Below are 21,911 nucleotides of genomic sequence, written 5' to 3'. Positions count from 1 at the left end.
TCAAATTTAATTCATTTATTAAAGTCAAATTTAGCTAAAAATTAAAAACAGAAAGCTGGACTAAGTAAAAAAGTTTTTTTTTTTAACTGATGCCACCAGAGGGCGCCACATCAAACTCTTCTTCTGGACATCCAGTATGTGAACATAAAGTTAAATTACAGCAAATGAATCATTACCATCACGCATCTACAGGAAAGTAAAAGTAAGTGCTGATGGTCCTTTACAGTCCAAATAAAATACAGCAAATGGTCAGCATATGTTCCTTATAAATGGCAATTAATTAGCAGTACAGCACTGAAATAATCTGACCTGGTTGACTCATGACAGGGTTCAAGCTAAAAATAAACAAAATTTACAGTTTGGAAATAGTGAGACAACAAAGCACTGCCATGTTGATGACACCAAGCTGAACAGAGAGAGTTAACTGGCTGGCTCAGTAAGCCTGCCACAGCCATTGGGCCCTGGATGTTAATCCTAGGTCCATATATAAAAGGTGACATTTCGAGGTCTGGAAGCCTGCAGTCCAGAGCACTCAGCAATGAGGAATGTCTGTAAATAAATGTGTATATCACACATTCAAATAGGCTAGATTTGTTTTAAATGGCCTAAACATCTAGTTAAGTCAAAGCACACTGCATGCGAATGAAGACTGATGGTCTAATGCCAAAATTCCAGACGGCAGCACTGAGTGTGGTCCACTCACAGGTGAGGTTGTCAAAGGAATAGTTCATCAACAAATCAGATTCATCCTTTTAAATGGCCAGGATCTTTTTTGTTTTGCACTGAAGCACATGGTCAAATGTAAATCAAAGCTTAGACAGAAGTACAGCCAAAATCAAGCCTCTAGCTGCCTGATGTGTATAATTGGTTTTAGCTATATCACATTAATATACAGTACTGTGTGAAAGTCTTATGCACCCGAAACGCATTTTCAAAATTTATTTGTGTAGTATATGTTTATTTACTGAGAAAAGTGTTAATATTTGAATAAACAAAATGTATAGATTCATTTTATATATATATATATATATATATATATATATATATATATATATATATATATATATATATATATATATATATATATATATATTTATTTATTTATTTATTTATATAATAAATAGTGGGTAGCGCTGTCGCCTCACAGCAAGGAGGGCCTGGGTTTGATTCCCCTGCCAGGTGACCAGGGTCCTCTCTGTGTGGAGTTTGCATGTTCTCCCCGTGTCTGCGTGGGTTTCCTCCGGGTTCTCCGGTTTCCTCCCACATTCCTAAGACATGCAGTCAGGCCAATTGGACATGCTACATTGCCCCTGGGTGTGAGTGTGTGAGTGACTGTCTGTGTCTGTCTGTCTGCCCTGCGATGGACTGGCGACCTGTCCAGGGTGTATCATGCCTTTCGCCCGAAGACTGCTGGGATAGGCTCCAGCACCCCCCCGCGACCCTGACGGAGAAGCGGTTTGGAAAATGGATGGATGGATGGATGGATGGATGGATAAATAGTGATTTTCTGGATGTTAGTGTGTTTGTTTAACTATTTCCAAGCCTCTCCTCAAGGAAGTCCAGTATTATATGTAGTTAAAAAGCAGCTCCTAGTTTGAATCAGTGCTTCAGTAAATTGAGCTCATGATGTAATTGATGATATTAACAAGTCTCTGTGGCGGCTGTGAAGGTTTCAAGGAAAAATATGAACCCAAGAAATTCTTGTTACTTTTTATAGTTTTTATGTTTATTTGAATTATGAATGACTTTATTCTAATGTATATTGTGATAAACTCACTGCTGAGGTGAATTGTTTAAAAATTTGCTTAGATGCCTAAAACTTTCACACAGTACATGTCATATATATATATAATGTTCTTATGCAATAGAATACCCACTTTTGTATTGTGATTCCATATAAAGGTCCTAATTCAGTTAAGGGTTTTTCCAAGCCTGGAAACTTTAGGAGTTTAAAGTGTCCGAAACCACATAAGCACAACTATTTATGACCAACAGAGTGTTTTTAAAAATTCTCTTAAACTTAAAGATTTTGCCAAACTATTTCAAAGGAAAGTTATCAATATGAAATTACACAGAGGAAAAGGCCATATCTAACACCCTATTACTCTAACTCAAACGCTAACATAATCTGCCCTGTACGGTTAACAAAAAGTTGATTGTGATTTGCTGTAGTCAATTAGTGTTACGTATGACTTTAAGGGGAGTCTGGCCACTTCCTATTTCTCCTATTATACCAAAACAATGACTGCAAAACACTAGAGGGTGCTCACAAGCAAGTCTTCAATTAATTAAGATGAATCAAGTTAAAAACAAAGAAAAATGAACAGGTTTCCAGTTATTTTGCTTTAAACATACATTACTTTAGGATAGTACAAGGATAAATTCCATTTAAAAAACAAAATCAAAGAAAACTTTCCAGTACGCTTCCATTTTCCGACTGAGTGAAGTGGCTCACACTCACTGACACCATGAATATATGTAAGGCACTGCTGGCTGGAGTTCAAAACTGTAGAAGCGAAATATTTTATTCTGTTCTGTTGAGAAAGGAAGTGCATTTATCTGTATTAAAAATGATTAAGCATTTACAAACTATGACTTGGCACTAATGCTACAGAGAAAATCTTTCATTTTGGAGGTGCTCAGGAGTGCCTGACAGACCCAGGAGGCATTACTGAGTGTCAATTCTCATAACTCAAAATTCTCTGAGAACACCAAACAATGGGTAATTCCAAAGAGATGGTGATGGGAGCAGCTTAAAAATATTGTAAGTCTTCAAAGGTTATTTTTTGCACTTCTCAATGCACACCTGTTGTACTGAACCAGAAGTACAATAATTATATATGAATATATATTTATTACTGGGATAAGATTTTTGATAAGAAGAGAAAATACTGTGCTGGGCTTTTTGCAAACGTGTGGTTTAGGCAACGTATGATTTAGTTGGTTTCGGCATGCAATCAGCGCAACATTATCTGGCTGGGAATAAGCTTTAATTATTTATTAGCTACATTAATCAGTTAAACTGAAGAGGCAAAACAACAAACATGTCCTGGCTAGTTGGACACATGAGTGAAGTGGAAGATTTTTCACCAACTATTCCATCATCATTGAAGGTGCTGCATGCGCCAAAACGCATACAGCGCTGCCAGAGCACATAACAGATGGGGTGTGTTTTCTCGAACCGTCTTTAGCTGGTAACATCGGAGTGAAGCTCTACTGGCACAGCAAGTGGGGAGGATTCTGGCATCTGAATCATATTCCATTACCCACACAAATCCCCAGCGAGATTAATGCCAATGCCACCCCAAGTGTAGCAGCCAAGAGTGCTGTGACATGAACTGATAATCATCCAGATAATCCTTGATTCATGATGGAGGAAACAATACCCAGAAACCTGTACAAACACATAGGCATGTCAACGTGCAGCTGAACAGGACTGTTAAAAGCAGGTGGAGTGAGCAGCAGTGGTAAAAGTGGTAAAAGTAAATTTACAAACTAATAAACATACAAGGTCCCAGAGTTTGATGGCTTCACGTACATTTCAGCAGCATAGAGGGTAACAAGCTCAACCACAGACATTGATAAGTCTTTAAAAGAAGACTCAAGTGGCAGCATCAGCTGGCACAATGCTCTATGTTTAGCCACACCAGCGTGTGGGGTATATTACATTCCCGTCATCAAGGCAGAAAGATTAGAGCTGTCTGCAGTTAATATATTAATCAGCGGCAGGGCCGTACACAGGGGGCACTGAGATGGAGTGCCTCTCTAATAGCATGGGCACTACTAGTGACTCCCTGGGCATCTCTGTAGGCATTCACTGAGTTCCAGAAACCCATTTCCACCCATTCTTGAGGATTCACCAGGTCTACGTTTCTGCTAAAGCTGTTAAGAACGCTGTGTAAACTAACAGCTTTCTAAGAAGCATCGCAAACATCACGAATGTTTATAAAGCCAAAAACAAAGAAGAAAGGACATTCCTGATTCAGTCACGAGCATATCAAAACAACAGGACATGGAACAGTTCTTTTCAATGCATATCAAGAACCAAGCATAGGTTGCTGTATTATATAAACTATCGCTAGTCTTTAAGATGTGACAAGGTCAACAAATTCATTAGAAAAACAAATCTTGTCAATTTAGGAATTATATCTTATCTTACTGCACCTTATCTTATCTCAAGGTGTGAGGACAGTAGGCAACCGATGATACACATCATCAAAATAGCATTGAAAATGCAAGTTAGTCAGCCAGACAGCCACTGGGCAAAACCAAAGAGCAATGAACTGGACATTTGAAAAAGCATCCAATGATGTTTAACAGGGTTCTGCTGCACACACCTTTTCTAAGCTGCTTCTCCTTCTGGGTCGCAGGGGTGGGGAGAGGGGGGGTGCCTGAGCCTATCCCACTGAGCGAAAGGCAGAAGACAGCCTGGACAGGTTGCCAGTCTATCGCAGGGCAGACAGACAGACACATTCACACCTAGGGGCAATGTAGCATGTCCAATTGGCCTGACTGCATGTCTTTGGACTGTGGGAGGAAACTGGAGGAAACCCATTCAAACACAGGTAGAACATGCAAACTCCACACAGAGAGGACCGTGGTCGCCCAGCCAGAGACTCAAACCCAGGCAACTCTGCTCCAGAGTTTCCATGTATATCTCTCAAGGATTCTGATGGTCTGAAACCTAATGTTAATTCCTCATAATAAACAGTAACACATTCAATTCTGTGTTCTTTATTATTCACTACCATTCCTGCAAGATTTTATTTGCCAAGTTTTCATTAACATCATGCAGTTAACGAAAAGGAATGAGAAAGAGGGTCTGCAGTGTCTGGGATTTTTTTTAACCGTGGAAGTGAAACTGCCATTTTGCAATATAAATAAATGCAAGTTCCAGTGAAGTTCTTATGTGGTGATGGTTGCCTCGAAAGAAAAATATACTATTTTTTTAATATGACTAACAGTTCAAACAGACAGCACTGGGGTTACCATAATGTCAGGAGAGTATTTATGAAATTTTGTTAGGATGCTTCAGTAACACTTCTCAGGTTAGGATACAAGATTCTGTAATAGCTACTGCTATCACAGTAACAGATAAGATTTCGGAGTTTGGATGTTTCTGTTTCTGCCCCTGCATTTGAGGTGTTCCATGCTCGGGATGCTTCTAAAGCCCAGAACACATCAACCCAACCTTCTCCAACAGACACCTATGGTTGGTGTGCTGTACCTTTGTGTGATTGTTAGAGACCCTAGAACCCAAAATGTGGACTCTAGAGCACAAAGTTGGCTGAAAAGGATGCTTGATTTGACCCACTAGAAAGTTGGCTTAACTCACTACTGAGTTAACTCCTCACTGCACTAGAATGTCGCCCCTTATTCTCACTGCACTAGAACGTTGTCCCTTGTTTACACTGCTCTAGAATGTTCCCCTCATATTCCTATTTACACTGTGTAATAATGTTCCCCTCCATTCTCACTGGTCTGTTGAGATTATCTGTTCTTATTCTGGAACACTTTAAAAGCCAACTGACATGATTAGAATGTTGGTGTCTGTTGGGGAATGTGAGGTCAGTGTGCCATGACCTCAACATGCGACCACTTTTGATTAAAGAGCAAACCCTGATTAAACAATAACAATCTGCTCAAGATCTAAGCGAATGAATTTTGAGCCTTGCTCAGAGAGAAAACTCCTGGCTGGGAGAGGAACATTTAGCCTCACCTCATTAATTACATGTAAATAAGTTGCCTTGATTCTGTTAATAAAACCAACTGAGTTTTCTTAAACGGTTTAATCATTTCCACTCAGCACTGCACAACGTAAAGCTAAATGGCTAAACAGTAAAAGTATTGCCAAGACTTCCTTGTGTTCACACTTCATTAACAGTTTTAGTCTAGTCTTCGAGATACAGGTCAATGCTGGATCAGAACCTGAAACCCACCTAACTGAATGCCTGGTACAGACATAAAATTGGGAGCCATGTTAAACACACACTACTAAAACACAGACATGAAAGATGTGGGGTTCTAAATCAAATTTCAGAACACAAGCTTTTATCTAGAATCAGTTTCTTAAAACATAAGAGTAAAATGGAGAACAGGAGGTTAGATTAGTCTTACTTTGAGAAGAAGGTTAAATAAAGAACTGCTGCTGTAACTGCATCATTCATTTTCTTGTCAGGGGTGAATTTAGTTGTCTGTAAATTATTGGGAGACCTCTCTGGTAGAAAGGTGTAATTGCATGCAATGCGCAAAAGTACACTTTGTAAAGTGAGCTGTATTTCCACCCCTTCCCTGAGCTGATGAATCTGAGGATGGCGAGCACGTTGAGTTTTCAGAGAGAACCTAAAGTGAAAACTTGGTGAAGGACGTATCTTCTGAGGATGTAAGCAAATTATCTACTATTGTCATCACATCTTCATCAGTTTAACCCCCTAAAACTGCAGCCTTATTACATACCAAGGCTTATTACTCAGTAACTACAGGGACCTCTTGGCTATGGTGGACTGGAAGGCAAAAAATCTGTTTTCCAAGTGTTCTAGATAGTTGTTATAAATGTTTAATTTATCTGATACTTGGACAGAGATAGTTGTAAAGAGCACTTTTTACACACAATAAATGTGATTTATTACAAAATAAAACTGCATCGTAATCATGGAATCACCCAAATATTTTTGAAAACATAATTTTTTGGGATTTTTTTCACCCTGGGATAGTTTGTGCTAAATCAGGGCTGGTTAGCAGATAGAGTGGTCCTGTAGGCTCTGGCCATCAGCCCCCAACGTCAATGGGGAAAAAAGTTCACAACTGCTGGAGAAGAGCTGCGCGTCTATTAATATCACCCAGTTACGAGCGAGGACAGAACAATAAGAGGCTGGCTTAAAAGGAGACATTGTTGCAGAGCATCATTCTGTGGTGCATCACTTCCCCCACGCAGCATTTAGAGGTAAGAAACTTTAACAGATTCTTCAACACACTTCAGAAAGTTTTTTACTCATTTAGAACTTTGAAAATGACCTCTTTCCTTTCCTGTATTATATGTTACTGCTGTATTTTTGGAGCTGTATTAGACTTATTTTGTCTCAGTACAGTGTGGGTAAGATTCAGTTATTAACTGTTATTGTTAGTAAATACTTCAAAAATTATATTTTTTATTCTGATCTCAAAACAAAATGCAATATTAAACACTTCCCTTAAATAGCTAGTCTTCAAAGTGTCAAATATTATGCCATCTATACACTGTTTACTGCAGCATATTTAGTATATTATTTATAAATTCCCACAGTGGACATTTAAACTGAATTACAGTAAAAGTCACTGAAGGTCCAGGGCTCTTTAACTGGCCTGATGGAGGGCTATTTGTGGCCCGGGACTAGTGGAAATGGGCAGGAGAAAGCCGGATTGTTATCTGTCTGAAATAGCTGGCATGCCTTTATCCCCCAACACACTGTGTGTCTGCCAACACTTTCTTTTTAGGGGGTTAACTTGGGCCGCATTTGTGTGGGGGTATTTGCATGGCTGGTGTCATCACATCAAAGTGACCCATAGATGCAAAACAGACGAGCTAGATGCTGCAGTACTAGTTTTACTGAAGATTCAACTTTACTGTTGATGTTCCATTTAATAACTGTGTATAACTGTATCGAATTGAGTGTAAACACTGAAGAAAGTTCACAATTTTCAACCACATGAGATCCTTAAAAATGAAACGTATTGATCAGTTCATAACATTTCAAACTCATCTGCATTCAGTGTTGATTCCTTTAATGTAATGAACAACACTAGAGCAAGCTAGTTTGACTTTCTTCCAGTACTCTGGCTTTTCCATAGGAAACTCAAAGGTTGCTTATTTATAAAATAGCAGAAATCATTATTTTACATATAATCCAGGTCTAAGAGACAGTTTCAGCTTGTTAAGTGTTTCTTATCAACATATAAGTGCATGGAATTGGCGTTAACTTGTTAGAGCTCTCGCCTCATTTTGAGAATGCTGGTGGGAGAAACACGATCTCTCTCCTAAGTCTGCATGTCTAAAGCAGTAAGCTCACCCTATGGACCTAGACTTCAGAAACAAAAGCCTTTATTTTTGTCCTCTAGGTTGAATCCACATTGTAAAGATGCCTGAGTGAGTAGATTTTGTTTCTCTTTTGTTTTCCATCTTCTCTTCCCCTGGTGGTCCTCTGGACAAATGAGATCTATTCTTAGAACAGCTGCCCATGTCTGATACATGTACCGCTTTAATCAGTAATTATAACATTCTTTAACTGTCTAGATGTAACAGACATTTCTAAAATTGTCAGCTTAATAAGGTTAAATGAGAATGAATGCTTTCTGAATACAGGTGCATTACAGTAGTCATAATATAATAATTTTCCTTTTTCACTTTACAGGCAAGAGGTAAGTACTAAATCCACAAAGGTGGTGCATCATAAAATCACATTTCATGGACTTTTTCACATCGTTTTATATGGGGATAAGTATTAAGTGAATCTTATCTTACAAATTTGATTATTTAGATGCACCTTTCTTCTCAAACAACAAATGAAAGTCACAGACAGTCAAGACAGAACAGTTCCGAATTTGCATCAAGCAGAACAGGCATTAATTTTAAATTACTTTTAAGTACTAAAAGGTTCTCACAATCCAAAAAATGATATATTGGCAAATTAAAACAACCTAAATCTAGCCTACATATCTAATATTTTTCATTTTGGATACGTTGTAAGAATATCATAAGGTTATTTAACTTTTTTCTAGAGAAGTTCTAAGATTTATTATGATATTTAATCTAGATGAATCAACTTATTCTATTGGCATCGTTTTATATATACACATCCTAACTGGCAATAGAATAAGAACAATTTCTCTAGATAAAAGGATTTAAAACAAGTAAAAATTGTGTAGAAATAGATTGAAGATTAGACAACTAGATCTGAGATTATTTCACTTGCGATGATATATAGTCCTTTGCAAAAGTTTTGGCACCACCAATCAAATTATGTGTTGTTGATTTTCTAAATGAACATAAGTCAACACATCATCTACAGAGAACAACTCTGTACATTTTAATGCCAGTTACTATTTGCTGAATTTAACATTGGAAAAATAAGACAGAAAATGTTACAAAAGTTTATATCTATTTTATATCTAGGTTTTATTTCTTTCTTACATGATCAAATCAAATAAATAGAAATTGTGCACCAAAAATTGCAGAAATATGCTGTATTATAAGTGTGTTCTCTGTAGAGGATCTGTTGACTTAAGTCAAACATTTTGCATAGAAACTAACATTTTGCAACACTTTTGCAGAATGATTTTGGGACAAAGCACAAGTCATTAAAGTGTCTAACTTTAGGCAATATTTAAAAATGAAAAACATTTATCGCACATCAGGTCCACCTTTTAAATCTGCATCTTCACCCCAGTTTTATCATAAGTTAAACAAATACTTAAGTTTGAACTGATTTGTGAACTTTTATGATATACATTTATGTGCATTTGTTTAACGTTCACTAGAAAAAGTCCAAGATTTCAGCCTCCCGCAAGCTGATGCTAAAGGTATGTAGACACAGCAGTCCTTCAATACTTCACATCGAAAAGACGCTGATCATTAAAAAAATGGCAAATGAAAGAGATTCATCAACACTCACCAAAACTCCCTCAACATGCAAAAGACCAGCGTCTAGATGAAGCGTCTTGTGCGTGCGTTTGTGTGCATGCGTGTGTGGGAGCAGAGCCTGATGGTTGCTAAAGCTAAAGAGGAGCTGGAGCAGGAGCTGATAGATAAGGAGGAGGAGAAGCAGAGGTATCTGGATGAGAAAATCCCTGCCCTACAGACCAGCAGCATGTCCTTCGCGGAGCTCCAGGTACAGTCAGTCATTCTAGATGTGGAGGCACACATAAGGCATCAAACCAGGTTCTCTAGGCATGCATTTTAAAGATGGACTGAACCATTTTTTCCGAATAATTAAACGGATAATTCATATAGCAAAATCATTCAGGGTGGTTTGGTGTGAATTGCTCCATTGTGGGTAAAATTACAGTGCCAGAATTCATCATAGTGGTGGTGATGGGAACCAGATGTCTGAACTGTCTAATGTCTATAAACGCTCCCTCACAAAGTTTTTATATGAAATGGTTACGATTATGCTGAAATTGTTTTAAAAATGTTTTTAGAGATCATCATAGAATGTATGTTATAATAAGGCAAATTAGCTGAAAAGAGAACTTTTTAACCACCATTTTATCATCATCAATATTACATATACAAACTCAGAAGACACGTACAGGGGTCTTTAATTAAAATTCACTGAGGTCCAGTTAGAGATAGTATCCTCAAGCAAAGGTCCAGAACATCATAAGGTCTAGGTTCCATGATTATTCTTGCATCATGATTCAGTGAATCATGATATCGTAAACAGAGGTAGACTAGTAGGTATATCAACATCTTCTGTAGTCGACAATTGAATGTCAAATCAAATTAGTACAATTCAGTCATATTTCAAGAATGTCAGGTTTCTCTTTTTAGAGCATGTCAATTTAAATAACTTCCCTCTGACATCCCTGCCCTTTGTGTGCATCACTCACTCGAGTCAGTGCTCATCGTAATGCACAGAACTGATTGGCTGAGTAGGGTCGCTAAAGCTGTACCTTAAAGGCTAGAAAGTTATGCTGATTAAAATAGGACCACCCTGTCGAAATGAAATAATTCTCCATAGTTTATCGGTTATAGGTTCAGGTCCACAACGTCTGGGTCCGGACTCGGACTGCGGTCCGCCTATTAGTGAGCTCTGCCCTACAATATACAACTTCATATCAAACTGCTCTGATCTAAATGATTTAATAATGTAGAAATTTTGAAAAATCTGTGGAATTCCCCTTTAAACTCATTGCATTTAACCGTGTTTCATTCATGTTCACACTTAACATTCTGAACCACAGAACTGATGAAGTAAAACAATGAGAGATGAATAATCACTTTTCTTCTCGTCTTTCATAGGAACTGTGTCAAGAGCTTCATGCCAAGATAGACGTGGTGGATGAAGAGCGCTACGACATTGAAGCCAAAGTGCTGCATAACACCAGAGAGGTCAGAACCCTTCCAACCCGATTTAACTCACCGACTGACTGAACAATGTCACAAACAACCACTTTCTCCTTGTTCTAACTCAGTGTTTCTTCTCTATGTAGATAAAAGATCTCAACATCAAAGTTCTGGACCTGAGGGGGAAATTCAAGCGGCCTAACCTCAGGAGGGTGAGGGTCTCAGCAGACGCTATCCTACGCTCGCTCTTGGGCTCCAAACACAAAGTATCTCTGGACCTGAGAGCGAACCTCAAATCAGTCAAGAAAGAGGACACAGAGAAGGTCAGTGGTTTAAAAGCTGAAAAGGACAGTCACAAAAGCGTTTTTCTGTGTGCCCATTCTAAACTCCGCTTCGTGATTTGCAGGAAAAGACAGTGGAAGTCAGTGACTGGAGGAAGAATGTGGAGGCAATGTCTGGAATGGAGGGCCGCAAGAAGATGTTTGATGCCGCCAAGGGGCCAACGCAGTGAACGAGTGAGCACAACATAAACTCAGCAGTTTTAATACATACAACAAAATACACTGTGGGTGGCCGGTAGCCGGATGTTGGTGAGCCAGTAACTAGAAAGTCGTGGGTTCAAATCCCAGGACTGACTAGGTATGTCGGAGTGTGCCCTTGGGCAAGGCACTGAACCCCCCCCACCCAATGCAGACCTCAAGCTCACTTCAACTAATATCTTTAATTAAACTTTGTATTTGTGAATCAAAAAGAGCAGCACTAAAATAAAACCTACAGAAATTGTGGTGAATATTCATTGATCCCAGCTATAGAACTTCAGTACATCAACAACCACATGATTTTAGTCTTGTGGGGACAGATGTGATCTCATAATGAAAACATCTGGGAACAAACGTGAGAAATTTTGGGCAAAATGTTGGAACATAGACTGAATGTGAAATGACTAAACCAATCTGACGCTTCATGAAGGCAGAGCTTGAAGTGGGGGCGATGGTGCACAACATGCCTGTTGTTGGCCTCTGGATATAATACAGCTTGGCTGAAAATTCTGCCCTAAAAACCTCCAAGTAAGCATGTCGGCATGTGTTGTGTGGGTGGAGATCTATATTCCTGCAGAGTCTAGTTTTTTCACACCTGCTCCAGATAATTCATTTCTTCAGAAGGTCTTAATAAGCTGGATCAGAACAATGGAAGGGAGAACAGCATGTTAGATCCAGGTTAGAATCTCCTGTCTGCAGGAGAGACGATTAATACAGTGCACATAAATAACATAAATCAGGTTAAATCGTATCTATGCAGCAGCTATTCTTACTGGAACATAGCAAAGAATCGTGTACTACTCATTATAAAACGTCCACACGGTTGCCTACAGATAAAAGAACATCAATCAGAAGAAAAACAGGTTAGACTACAGTGATGTCGTCTAAAGTAAACAACTCAACTTTCTTTCAACAGGTCATTAAGTCGATACTCAGGAGGTGATGCTGATGCCTGCCTGCTGAAGCCATGCGTTACGGAAGATCATCCACATTACTGCCTGCACATTATTGATGTTTATAAATGTATTCTTACTGTATATGTATTACAAGCATCTATAAATCAGTCTCAAATAATTTTATTATTCTGCGTGGCTTGTTTTACATTGCTGTGCCTTGCATACTAGCCTGTCCAGTATATCCTTAGACGATTACATTTTCTGAGGCTTTGCAAAAGTGCATGGAAATAATATGGAAATAATAAGGATAATTCAAATGGACATGAACGTTCCCCATTCAATCAGACTTGATCAGGAAACTGCTCTGATTCGTCGGTCCAGACTTATGTTTTATTGTGACCTCCTCAATAAAATATTTTCGATAAAGTGTCACTCTCAATATGAGCTTTTTTCACCTCTTCTGAAAATGACACTGCTAAATGTACACTGAGATCTTAGAAGAAAAAGTGCTGCCCCAGTCAGATGGTTTGTAGTAAAGTTGGAAACATACCTGAGGATGATGCTGCCCTCCAATCAATCTTAAGTAATAGAGATTCACACTCTTCTCATATTCATACGAACAGACATTCATTACAGGCTTCTAACAGTGGTCACTGACGCTCACGGCTCTCTGTGATACACATCCAACAGTCAAAACCAGTAACTGGTTTTCACTCGTAACAGTGATTGATTTACACAGACCTGTTCCTCATTGTTCCTCTAATAGGCCTTTAACAGTCAGTCATTGCTACACTGTAAAAAGTGGCTCATCAGATCTACTAAAAAAATTACTTCATGTGGTAACAAGTACATTAACTAGTTTTATTCAACCTAAATAAATACTTTGTATTAACAATTTTTTCAAAGTAGATCAAATTTTTGTTACCACATGAAGTAATCTTAAGTATACTTTTATTGTGAATTTTTTTTTCTTAAATAAAGTGTTTAAACGTTTAAAAACACTGAATCTCATCTCTGCTACAGTGAGGTTTGAGTTAATTATTCTAATCTGTGATACCAGTGTGAATATGAAGAAGTGACGGTGCCGATCACATGAAACCCTAATAAGCCCACTAAAGCCATGGCGTCCATATATACAGTTTTAATTGCAGCTAATGGGCTTTAAGAAACACAAGGACACAGCATGAGGGTTTACATGCACCTGAGAGATCAGTTAATGGGAAAAATTCCTAAAATAATAAGGGCCAAAATCCAGTTATGATCAGATTAAGTACAGGTAAACACACCCACTGTTTTAAGTAATCAGCCTACATTATTTTTGAAATCACAGCAATGCACAGTCATTCTGGGAACAATTAGTGACCTTACAGAATTTTAGTCCATTCAAAATGCTATGATTAGTGAACTAGTCATAAGTACTGCCTCACCTGCTTCACAACACTTACACATTACAGGTTTCTAGTACACTGTAAAAAGTGACTCATCAGATCTACTTAAGTTATTTCATGTGGCAACAAGCAATGGAACTAGTTTTATTCAACTCAAATTACTTTGTTTGAAAGAATCATTTATTCAAAGTATTTATTTCGGTTGATTAAAGTAAATTTAAATTTAAGTAGATCTGAGGAGCCACTTTTTGCAGTGCATTACTTAATCTAAATCCTTCTGTCCAATGCCCCCCCCCCCCCCCCCCCCCTCTATTTTAATGTTTTATATTAATGTTAAACCTTACTCTCCTGTTGCTCTTATGTTATTGTTTGCCATCAGGTGTAGAACCAGGTTTCTCTCTCTTAGGGAGTTTTTCCTTGCCAGTTTGCCATTGGCTTGCTTATAGATACTCAGAGCTGGGTTTTTCTCTAAAGCTGCTTTGTGACAACACCTGTTGTAAAAAGTACTACAAAAAAACTATACTACACAAAAAGCCTTGTCAGATTAACCTAAAAAATGGCAAGTGAGCTAGTTTTATCATTCATTCAAAGTATTTATTTAGGTTGAATAAAACTAGGTAATTTACTTGTTACCACATGAACCAATTTTTTTAGGGAGATCTGATGGGGCAATTTTTACAGTGTATATAAATAAACTTTGCCTTGACTTGACTTGAGCAGGTGGGCATTAAAGCACACCTTTAAGCCCAGTCCAGACTTTTCATCTTCTCAGTTCTTTATTATATTATTTTTGAAAACAATTCATATAAACCCTGCTTATGATATACTAATTTTTTAGAGATTAATCATTTCATTATAAATATATCATGAAAAACTAAAGATATATGAAAATATTAATTTAGCTGGGTGTATTAGGGCATTTTCTGTATCCTTTACAGTGGTTGATAATGTGATATTATGGAAATAAAGTTGTAGTGAACTAAAAAATTCCATGCTATTTTTCTAGAATTATTACTAAGTAATAAGTTAGTAATTGTACTGGTAACAAGTCACTAATAAAATGGAAAAATGTTTAACTTTAATTCCCTGCAATGTAACAAATGGTTTGTCAGATCAGGCTAAAAAATTACTTCATGTAATTTTACAAGTAAATTATATAAATTATATATAAAATACTTTCATTCACCTAAATACTTTGAATTAATGATTCTTTCAATCAGTGTAAGTTTTTGATTAGAATAAAACTAGTTTAGATGCTTGTTGCCACATGAGGTCATTTTTTTAGGTTGAACTGAGGAGCCATTTTTTACAATGTGTAAACAGAATGTTAATTTTCCAGCTGATACAAAAATGAGTAATAATTCACAGTCATTTCAATCCCCCAATTTTATTTAATTAAATTAACTGGCACACAGCATAATATCTATTTAATCAAAATATCACTGCAATTTGTTTACATTCTTACAAAACTTTATAACAGTGGTGGTTTTAGCCCCAAAGCAATGAAGTAGTTCTGCTGAAATGATGTACTACAGCTTTAAAATACCAGCTCACTTGTTTCTACTTAGTTTGCCATCTGTTGTCTTTATGTTTCCAGGCTGTGTGATTTACAGACAAAAGGCTGTAATTACACTGAATAGTCCTGGAATTTATTTGTTCCATTTTCTTTCAAAGTTACTGTAATGCAAGTACAAAGTAGAAAATATAGAATCAGGGCTGAACATGCACCATCATATTCCTTTTGTGTTACCTGTTAACAGAATACAGTTACGTTACTGTAAAGCAGAGATCTGGAGAAAAAAGGCTTTAAAATTAATTTAAAACTCAAACCGCACCACACTATCCTTTATATAACCTGTTTATCTTTCTTTATCGTATTATTTATTAATAACTCAAAAATTAGAAAGTCTTTTTAGGATAGTATATCTTACTGTTTTGCTGTTTTATTATGCCTTGTTGCTGCTACTAACTTATAATTTAGTAACAACTAGAAAATTAACATGTAATTTTAGGTAAATATTTGTTGCTATAATATTACTCACTTATTACTTACCTGTAAAGTGAAGTGCTACCACTTTTTCCCTAATAACATATTAACCCCTTAATATCCCAGGCTTATAACTTTCTAAGGCTAATTATTCAGTAACTACAGGGACTTCAATGCAAAGTGGCTGAGCTATTCTTAGGTTATAGAAATCTATAGAACTAAATTATCCAGGTTTCTAAAAAAATATATTTAGCTCAATATGACATTCGAAACGACTAAAAATGGAGTGTTAAAGGGAAATTTCACCAAAAATGTCTCCATAATTCAGTCACTAAAATACTTAAATGTCTTTATCCTCAAAGTTAAAAGGTTGACTGTAGAGAAATGTACAGACCCACATTTCTTTACAGTGTTGTTGACAGGAATGAGGGGTCATGATGTCTCCAACACAAAAATAGCCATTAAGTACACGTGTCTTGTACAAGTGTTTATGAAAAGCGTTGAAAATGGAAAAATAGTTGATTTTTTTTTTTTTTTTAACAAAATAGTTTTCCTTAGGGTCAATTTCAGCTCAGCACCCTGCCTTTAAATTTCTGCCATGAATGGATTAAAAAAGACCCAAATCTGCACTCTCTTTCACTCTCAGGACAGTTTTAACTCCTCAGACGCCTGGTTCCCATCACCACCCTGAATGGCCCGTCTTGGTATGGTAAGAATAGATGTGCCGGTGACTCAGTGCTAAAAATGCGCTCGTGATAAGCAGCTCATTGATAAGAAAAAGATGTTTCCGGCACATGTTGGTCAGCAGTCAGGGGGTGCAGATATTCATGCAAATGTCCTCTAGAAAGAGTTTTTAGTTACATAAACTAAAATTTGCATTTCAATCTAGACAGACATTCTCTACCTTCAGTGTTTTGAAAAATTCAAGCCATATTTCACACATCAGACAGATTTATTTAGAGATTTTATCATGTTATAGCTAATCTTTACATCCAAATGTCCAAGTGAATATATGTGACATAAGACATTTAATTTACTGCCTCGGCTCATGAGGTTGGTGGTGAGCTCATCTGTCCTTACAGCTCTGCGCTGTGAGGTGGCAGTGTTTACAAACTGCTGCAGATCTGAGTAACTCAGACTTGTGAAGACACACCTCATCTGTCCTTAAGGACATAAAGGAGTTGTTCACGTTCAAGGCTGGTGACACATTAGTAATTGTAATGCCCTCTGTGGCTTGGACCTGTTCCATCCAAAACCAGTGATGCATCAGTGTCAGAGTGTGGGAATATCACAGACTGGCCACCTTTAAAGCTACCGTTCTGTCTTCACTCACTTTCTCTGCCATTACAAATGCAAATGTTGTGTCTTTACATATTTAGGTCTAAAGTTTTCACAGTGATGTCACAAATATGTCTTCTTTGCTTTGTGTTTGTTTTTGTTTTGATGAACACATTTGAAATGCATGACTGGTTCAATATGCATGAAATATGTGTATTAATATAACAGTAATTCTCATTTATAGATACAAATAACATTCTTAACTTATTTAAAAAAAAAAAAAAAAAAAAATATATATATATATATATATATATATATATATATATATATATATATATATATATATATATATATATATAAATGTATGCAGACTATGGCAAATGTCAATGTCAAATTCTATATTAAAACTACATAGACATACATAATGTGTTCATTGCAGTCTTATGCAAAAGTTTAGGCACCCTGGTCAAGTTAAATACAAACATATCTACATATCACTGTTACGGGAAGAAAATCTCTTATTTCTAAAATGGTAACTTTACAGCAGAAAGAAAAAACATTTTACTTTTAATGTATGTAATGTTTTAATGTCAATGGAACCAGATGTTTTTCCGAATAATTTTGGGCCGTTTCTTTTGGTCCACTCACAAGGAAATTTACACACAATTTAAAGGGTAACTGGTATTTTCAAATTATGTGAAAAACTGAGAAACAACAAAAAGGGAGATACAAGGTTTTCTTCTGACAGCCACGCAAGATTTTTGGTCAAATTATATGTTCTGCATATTTTATAGGTGCAAATAAGTGCATCCTCTACAAAGAACACACTTCTGCACATTTTAATGCACAATTACTGTTCATTTGCTAAATCTAACATATTGGGAAAATAAAACAAATGTGAAATTTGGAAAAATGGAAACTTTTGCACTATGTCAAACTCAGCAAACAGAAACTAAAAACTAAAATGCCATATTTAAGTTTGTTCCCTGTAGACAATGTGTCTAAAAAGATTTTTTTAAAAATTAAATAAGTAACCAAACAGAATTTTATCAGACGTGCCAAAACTTTATATGCAACTTTAATGGAATATTTTAGATCTAGTTTCTGGATTCTGTGGGAAAAGTTACAACTGACCATTGTTACTACTTTTCAAAGCAATGCTGGATTTTACTAAATAGAAGTAGAATAGAAGACAATCACAGTACAACAGTGCACTTTAGATACAGCAGCACTATAAATCATCTCTCAAGACTCTGTGTAGGACTCTCTTTTTTAAACAGGTTTGTTCGCGTGAGAAAAAAAAAACCTGATAGAAATCAAAATGAACTAAATGCTGAGCGCTGAGTAGCCCTGATGCTGCAGAGGTCAGATTGAAAGGTTCAATGATTTAGCCAATGATTTAAAAGAGCTGATCTCTGTGCAGTGATTTCAGTGGCAAAAATTAAAAAAACCTTCAGTTTCCGTTAAAATATTATCATTTTGGAGTTATAGATTGCACTCAGTGAGCGCACATTTCTTATTTTTGCAGCGCAGACATTTGGCATAGTTAATTAACAGCTTCAAAAGCTTTACAAAAGACAGAGGCCCACTGACAATGGAGACCATTCAACAGTAAAAATAAAATTTTAATACGCTTTTTATGCATTTCATAGCGGGTGTGGTACTTTATTTCTGATGGTTTAAAATGGGTTTTAAAATAGTTACACATATCAAAATTTCTATGTACAGTATATTTTCTACAGAAAGCTAAAAATTTTGCAAAACTAAGCATGTTAATATTGCGCAAAATACACTCAATAAATACATTAGTGTTTTTAAGGACTTCCACTGTATAAAACCCATTTACTGAATACATGGCATTTCCTAAGAATTCATTTTACAAACAGTAGTAGATATTAGCTATAACAATCAGTTGAAATATTTCTCTGTTGGCTAACATAACCTTTGAACTTTAATATTTTGACACGCTTTGTCACATTTACTCATTTTTAGGCCTGCTATCATTGTGATAACACTATGACAGCATTTAGTGGATGATGACATTCAGTGGTATGCAAAGATTTTTTGGTCAAATTACATGTTTTGCTGATTTTGTAAGTGAAAAGGAGTTAACGGATCCTCTATAGAGGGCATAAAATTACTATAGCATTTTTGTATTTCTATTTATGCTGAGTTTAACAAATTAGAAAAATCTGAATGTGTTATAACTTTTTGCACAGGCCACATTTTATGTGTTATATTTTTTTCCAATTTGTTAAATAAAGTACAGGGTGTGATTCATACAGAACGTGTACTTATTTGAATTTTTCCCCTCTTATTTTCCACTTACAAAATCAATATAACACACCACTTCACTCGTCACCTGGACCATAATTACACATTCCACTCCAACATCTGGACTGGTGGCAAAGGGAGGGCTACTGGAAAGAAGAGAAAACATAAGACGGATCTGAATTGCGTCATTCATAGGTCTGTTACTGCTATAAAACGAGCCAAATATTAAAAATATCGATAGAGTTATATATTTAAAATATTTAAACATAGAGTTTATCTATCAACAGCTGTATTAAACTTTTGACTGGTAAATCTAAGCTAATCTGCTGTTTTACTCCACTTGTTCTTCTATTTATAGCTTTTTGCTCCTGTGATTGTGTTCGGTTGTTGTGGTCACTGGTTGGCTTTTACAGGATGTAGCATTAAAACCATTTTTTGGCAGTAAGGTGGGATGTGGCTGCCCAACAGACATTCTCAGCTGTTCAGAAAGACAAAAGGGATTAGCATTTATGACAAATTAGCTGACAGGTTCACTGCTTTACAGAGTGTTTATCTTTAAAAAGACAGGGTGTCTGAAGAAACTGGAACTTAGTCATTCGGAAACGTGGACTGGCAGCTACATTACTAACCTGCAGGCCCTCCCTGAGGTACAAGCATATCTAAGGCTTTGACACTGGGTTTGCTGCTGAGAAGTATGTTATTGTAGGATATAGAAAAGCCTTCTGTGGTCTTCATGAGTTACACTACAGTATACTACTACTATTACTACCACCATTTCTACTACTACTACTATGTGTCACTACTATCACCACTACTAGTACTACTGCTGTAACCTGCATTCTGACTAGTTTTAGTAGTGATTAATTATAATTAATAGTAGTACCATTACTAATCCTACTACTACCACTATTACCTTTATTTCTATTACCATTACTAAGACTTCTACTATTGTTAATACTACTACTACTACTACTACGTCTACTACTACTACTGCTGTGACCTGCATTCTGACTAGTTTTAGTAGTGATTAATTATAATTAATAGTAGTACTATTACTAATCCTACTCCTACCACCACTATTACTTTTATTTCTATTACCATTACTAAGACTTCTACTATTGTTAATACTATTACTACTAATACGTCTACTACTACTACGTCTACTACTACAACCTGCATTCTGACTAGTTTTAGTAGTGATTAATTATAATTAATAGTAGTACTATTACTAATCCTACTCCTACCACCACTATTACTTTTATTTCTATTACCATTACTAAGACTTCTACTATTGTTAATACTATTACTACTAATATGTCTACTACTACTACTACTACTACGTCTACTACTACTACTACAACCTGCATTCTGACTAGTTTTAGTAGTGATTAATTATAATTAATAGTAGTACTATTACTAATCCTACTCCTACCACCACTATTACTTTTATTTCTATTACCATTACTAAGACTTCTACTATTGTTACTACTACTACTACTACTACTACTACTACTACTACTACTACTACTACTACTACCACCACCACTTCTTCACGTTTATGAATTTCTATATTCAAACATTTCTTTAGATCAGTTTTAATAAACTTATAACAGAGTATATTTTTTATTAAATACTAAACACAAGTATCAAAGAACCAAGACATTCTGAATGTACTGTAAATATTTCATTTACTATTTTTTCATTCAAATTGTTATGATAATTACATATTTGTAAAAAGGAATTAACACATTAAAAAGAAATACAAAAAGAAATTCACTAGTTTTCTTGGACTTTTTCCCCACTTTGTGTTTTTTTTTTTATTATTTGCAGTTTTAAACATTGGTGGAGGCTGAATGTTCAAACAGCAGAGTGGTTTATTAATAGAAGACATGCAGGATTTCAGATGATTTGTCATAGTGATAAAAGCCCATACACTTTCAGCAGTGATGATGACAACAGGAAAGATCATTCCACATTAGTGACTCAACAAGGGCACATTGTTGGAGAGTGTGAAGGCCACTACCACGTCAATCTCCTCACCTCGGGGTTTAGAGTCCAGCTCTCTGGGGTTTCACTGAAGCTTAACCTGACAAAGCTTATTAGATCTGAATAGGAACAAAACAGTGGAAAAATTAACACCTAGAAGCCGTTTACAGCTATGCAGATTGCATTTTAATCTTTAATATAAAAGGGTCTGAAAAAAAAATAGAATACTAGTAATAGTTTTGTTTATTAACACTAGCAGTAACTTTATAAGAAACGGTAGTAGTAGTAATAGCATGAGTAGTAATAGTAAGAGTAGTAGTAAAGGCATAATGACATTATTAAGAGTATATCATTAATATTAAATAATAGTAATTCTACTGCTACCATTACAACTACTGTTACAACTATTACTATTAGTACTACTGTTACTATTATTAATCCTTATTCTATAATTATGGCTATAACTAATCTACTACTACTACCAGTATTACATTATTCCTATTATTAGTAGTATTACTAATA

At 36.1% G+C, this 21,911-nt stretch overlaps 1 protein-coding gene across 1 annotated transcript; it reads left to right on the top strand.

Annotated features, from left to right (window-relative positions):
- The first annotated feature begins 6,868 nt into the window (after positions 1-6,868).
- tnni1b (troponin I type 1b (skeletal, slow)) lies at positions 6,869-12,903 on the top strand. Its single transcript, XM_017721192.2, has 9 exons — positions 6,869-6,943; positions 8,095-8,122; positions 8,388-8,394; positions 9,514-9,555; positions 9,732-9,863; positions 10,997-11,086; positions 11,188-11,364; positions 11,448-11,556; positions 12,497-12,903. Exons 2-8 carry the CDS (start codon positions 8,115-8,117, stop codon positions 11,550-11,552), a joined length of 561 nt encoding a protein of 186 aa, XP_017576681.1. The 5' UTR covers positions 6,869-6,943; positions 8,095-8,114; the 3' UTR covers positions 11,553-11,556; positions 12,497-12,903.
- The last annotated feature ends 9,008 nt before the right edge of the window (positions 12,904-21,911 follow it).

This window comes from Pygocentrus nattereri, chromosome 26 (assembly GCF_015220715.1).
Source record: "Pygocentrus nattereri isolate fPygNat1 chromosome 26, fPygNat1.pri, whole genome shotgun sequence".
Lineage (NCBI taxonomy): Eukaryota > Metazoa > Chordata > Actinopteri > Characiformes > Serrasalmidae > Pygocentrus > Pygocentrus nattereri.
The sequence above is the reverse complement of the archived record's forward strand: the minus strand, read 5'-3'. Positions and strand labels throughout refer to the sequence as shown.

Excerpts from the sequence above, each read along its gene's own strand:
- tnni1b (XM_017721192.2), top strand. Across the intron at positions 11,087-11,187 it reads TGCTGCATAACACCAGAGAG|ATAAAAGATCTCAACATCAA; the intron begins GTCAGAACCCTT and ends TTCTCTATGTAG. Across the intron at positions 11,365-11,447 it reads AGAAAGAGGACACAGAGAAG|GAAAAGACAGTGGAAGTCAG; the intron begins GTCAGTGGTTTA and ends CGTGATTTGCAG.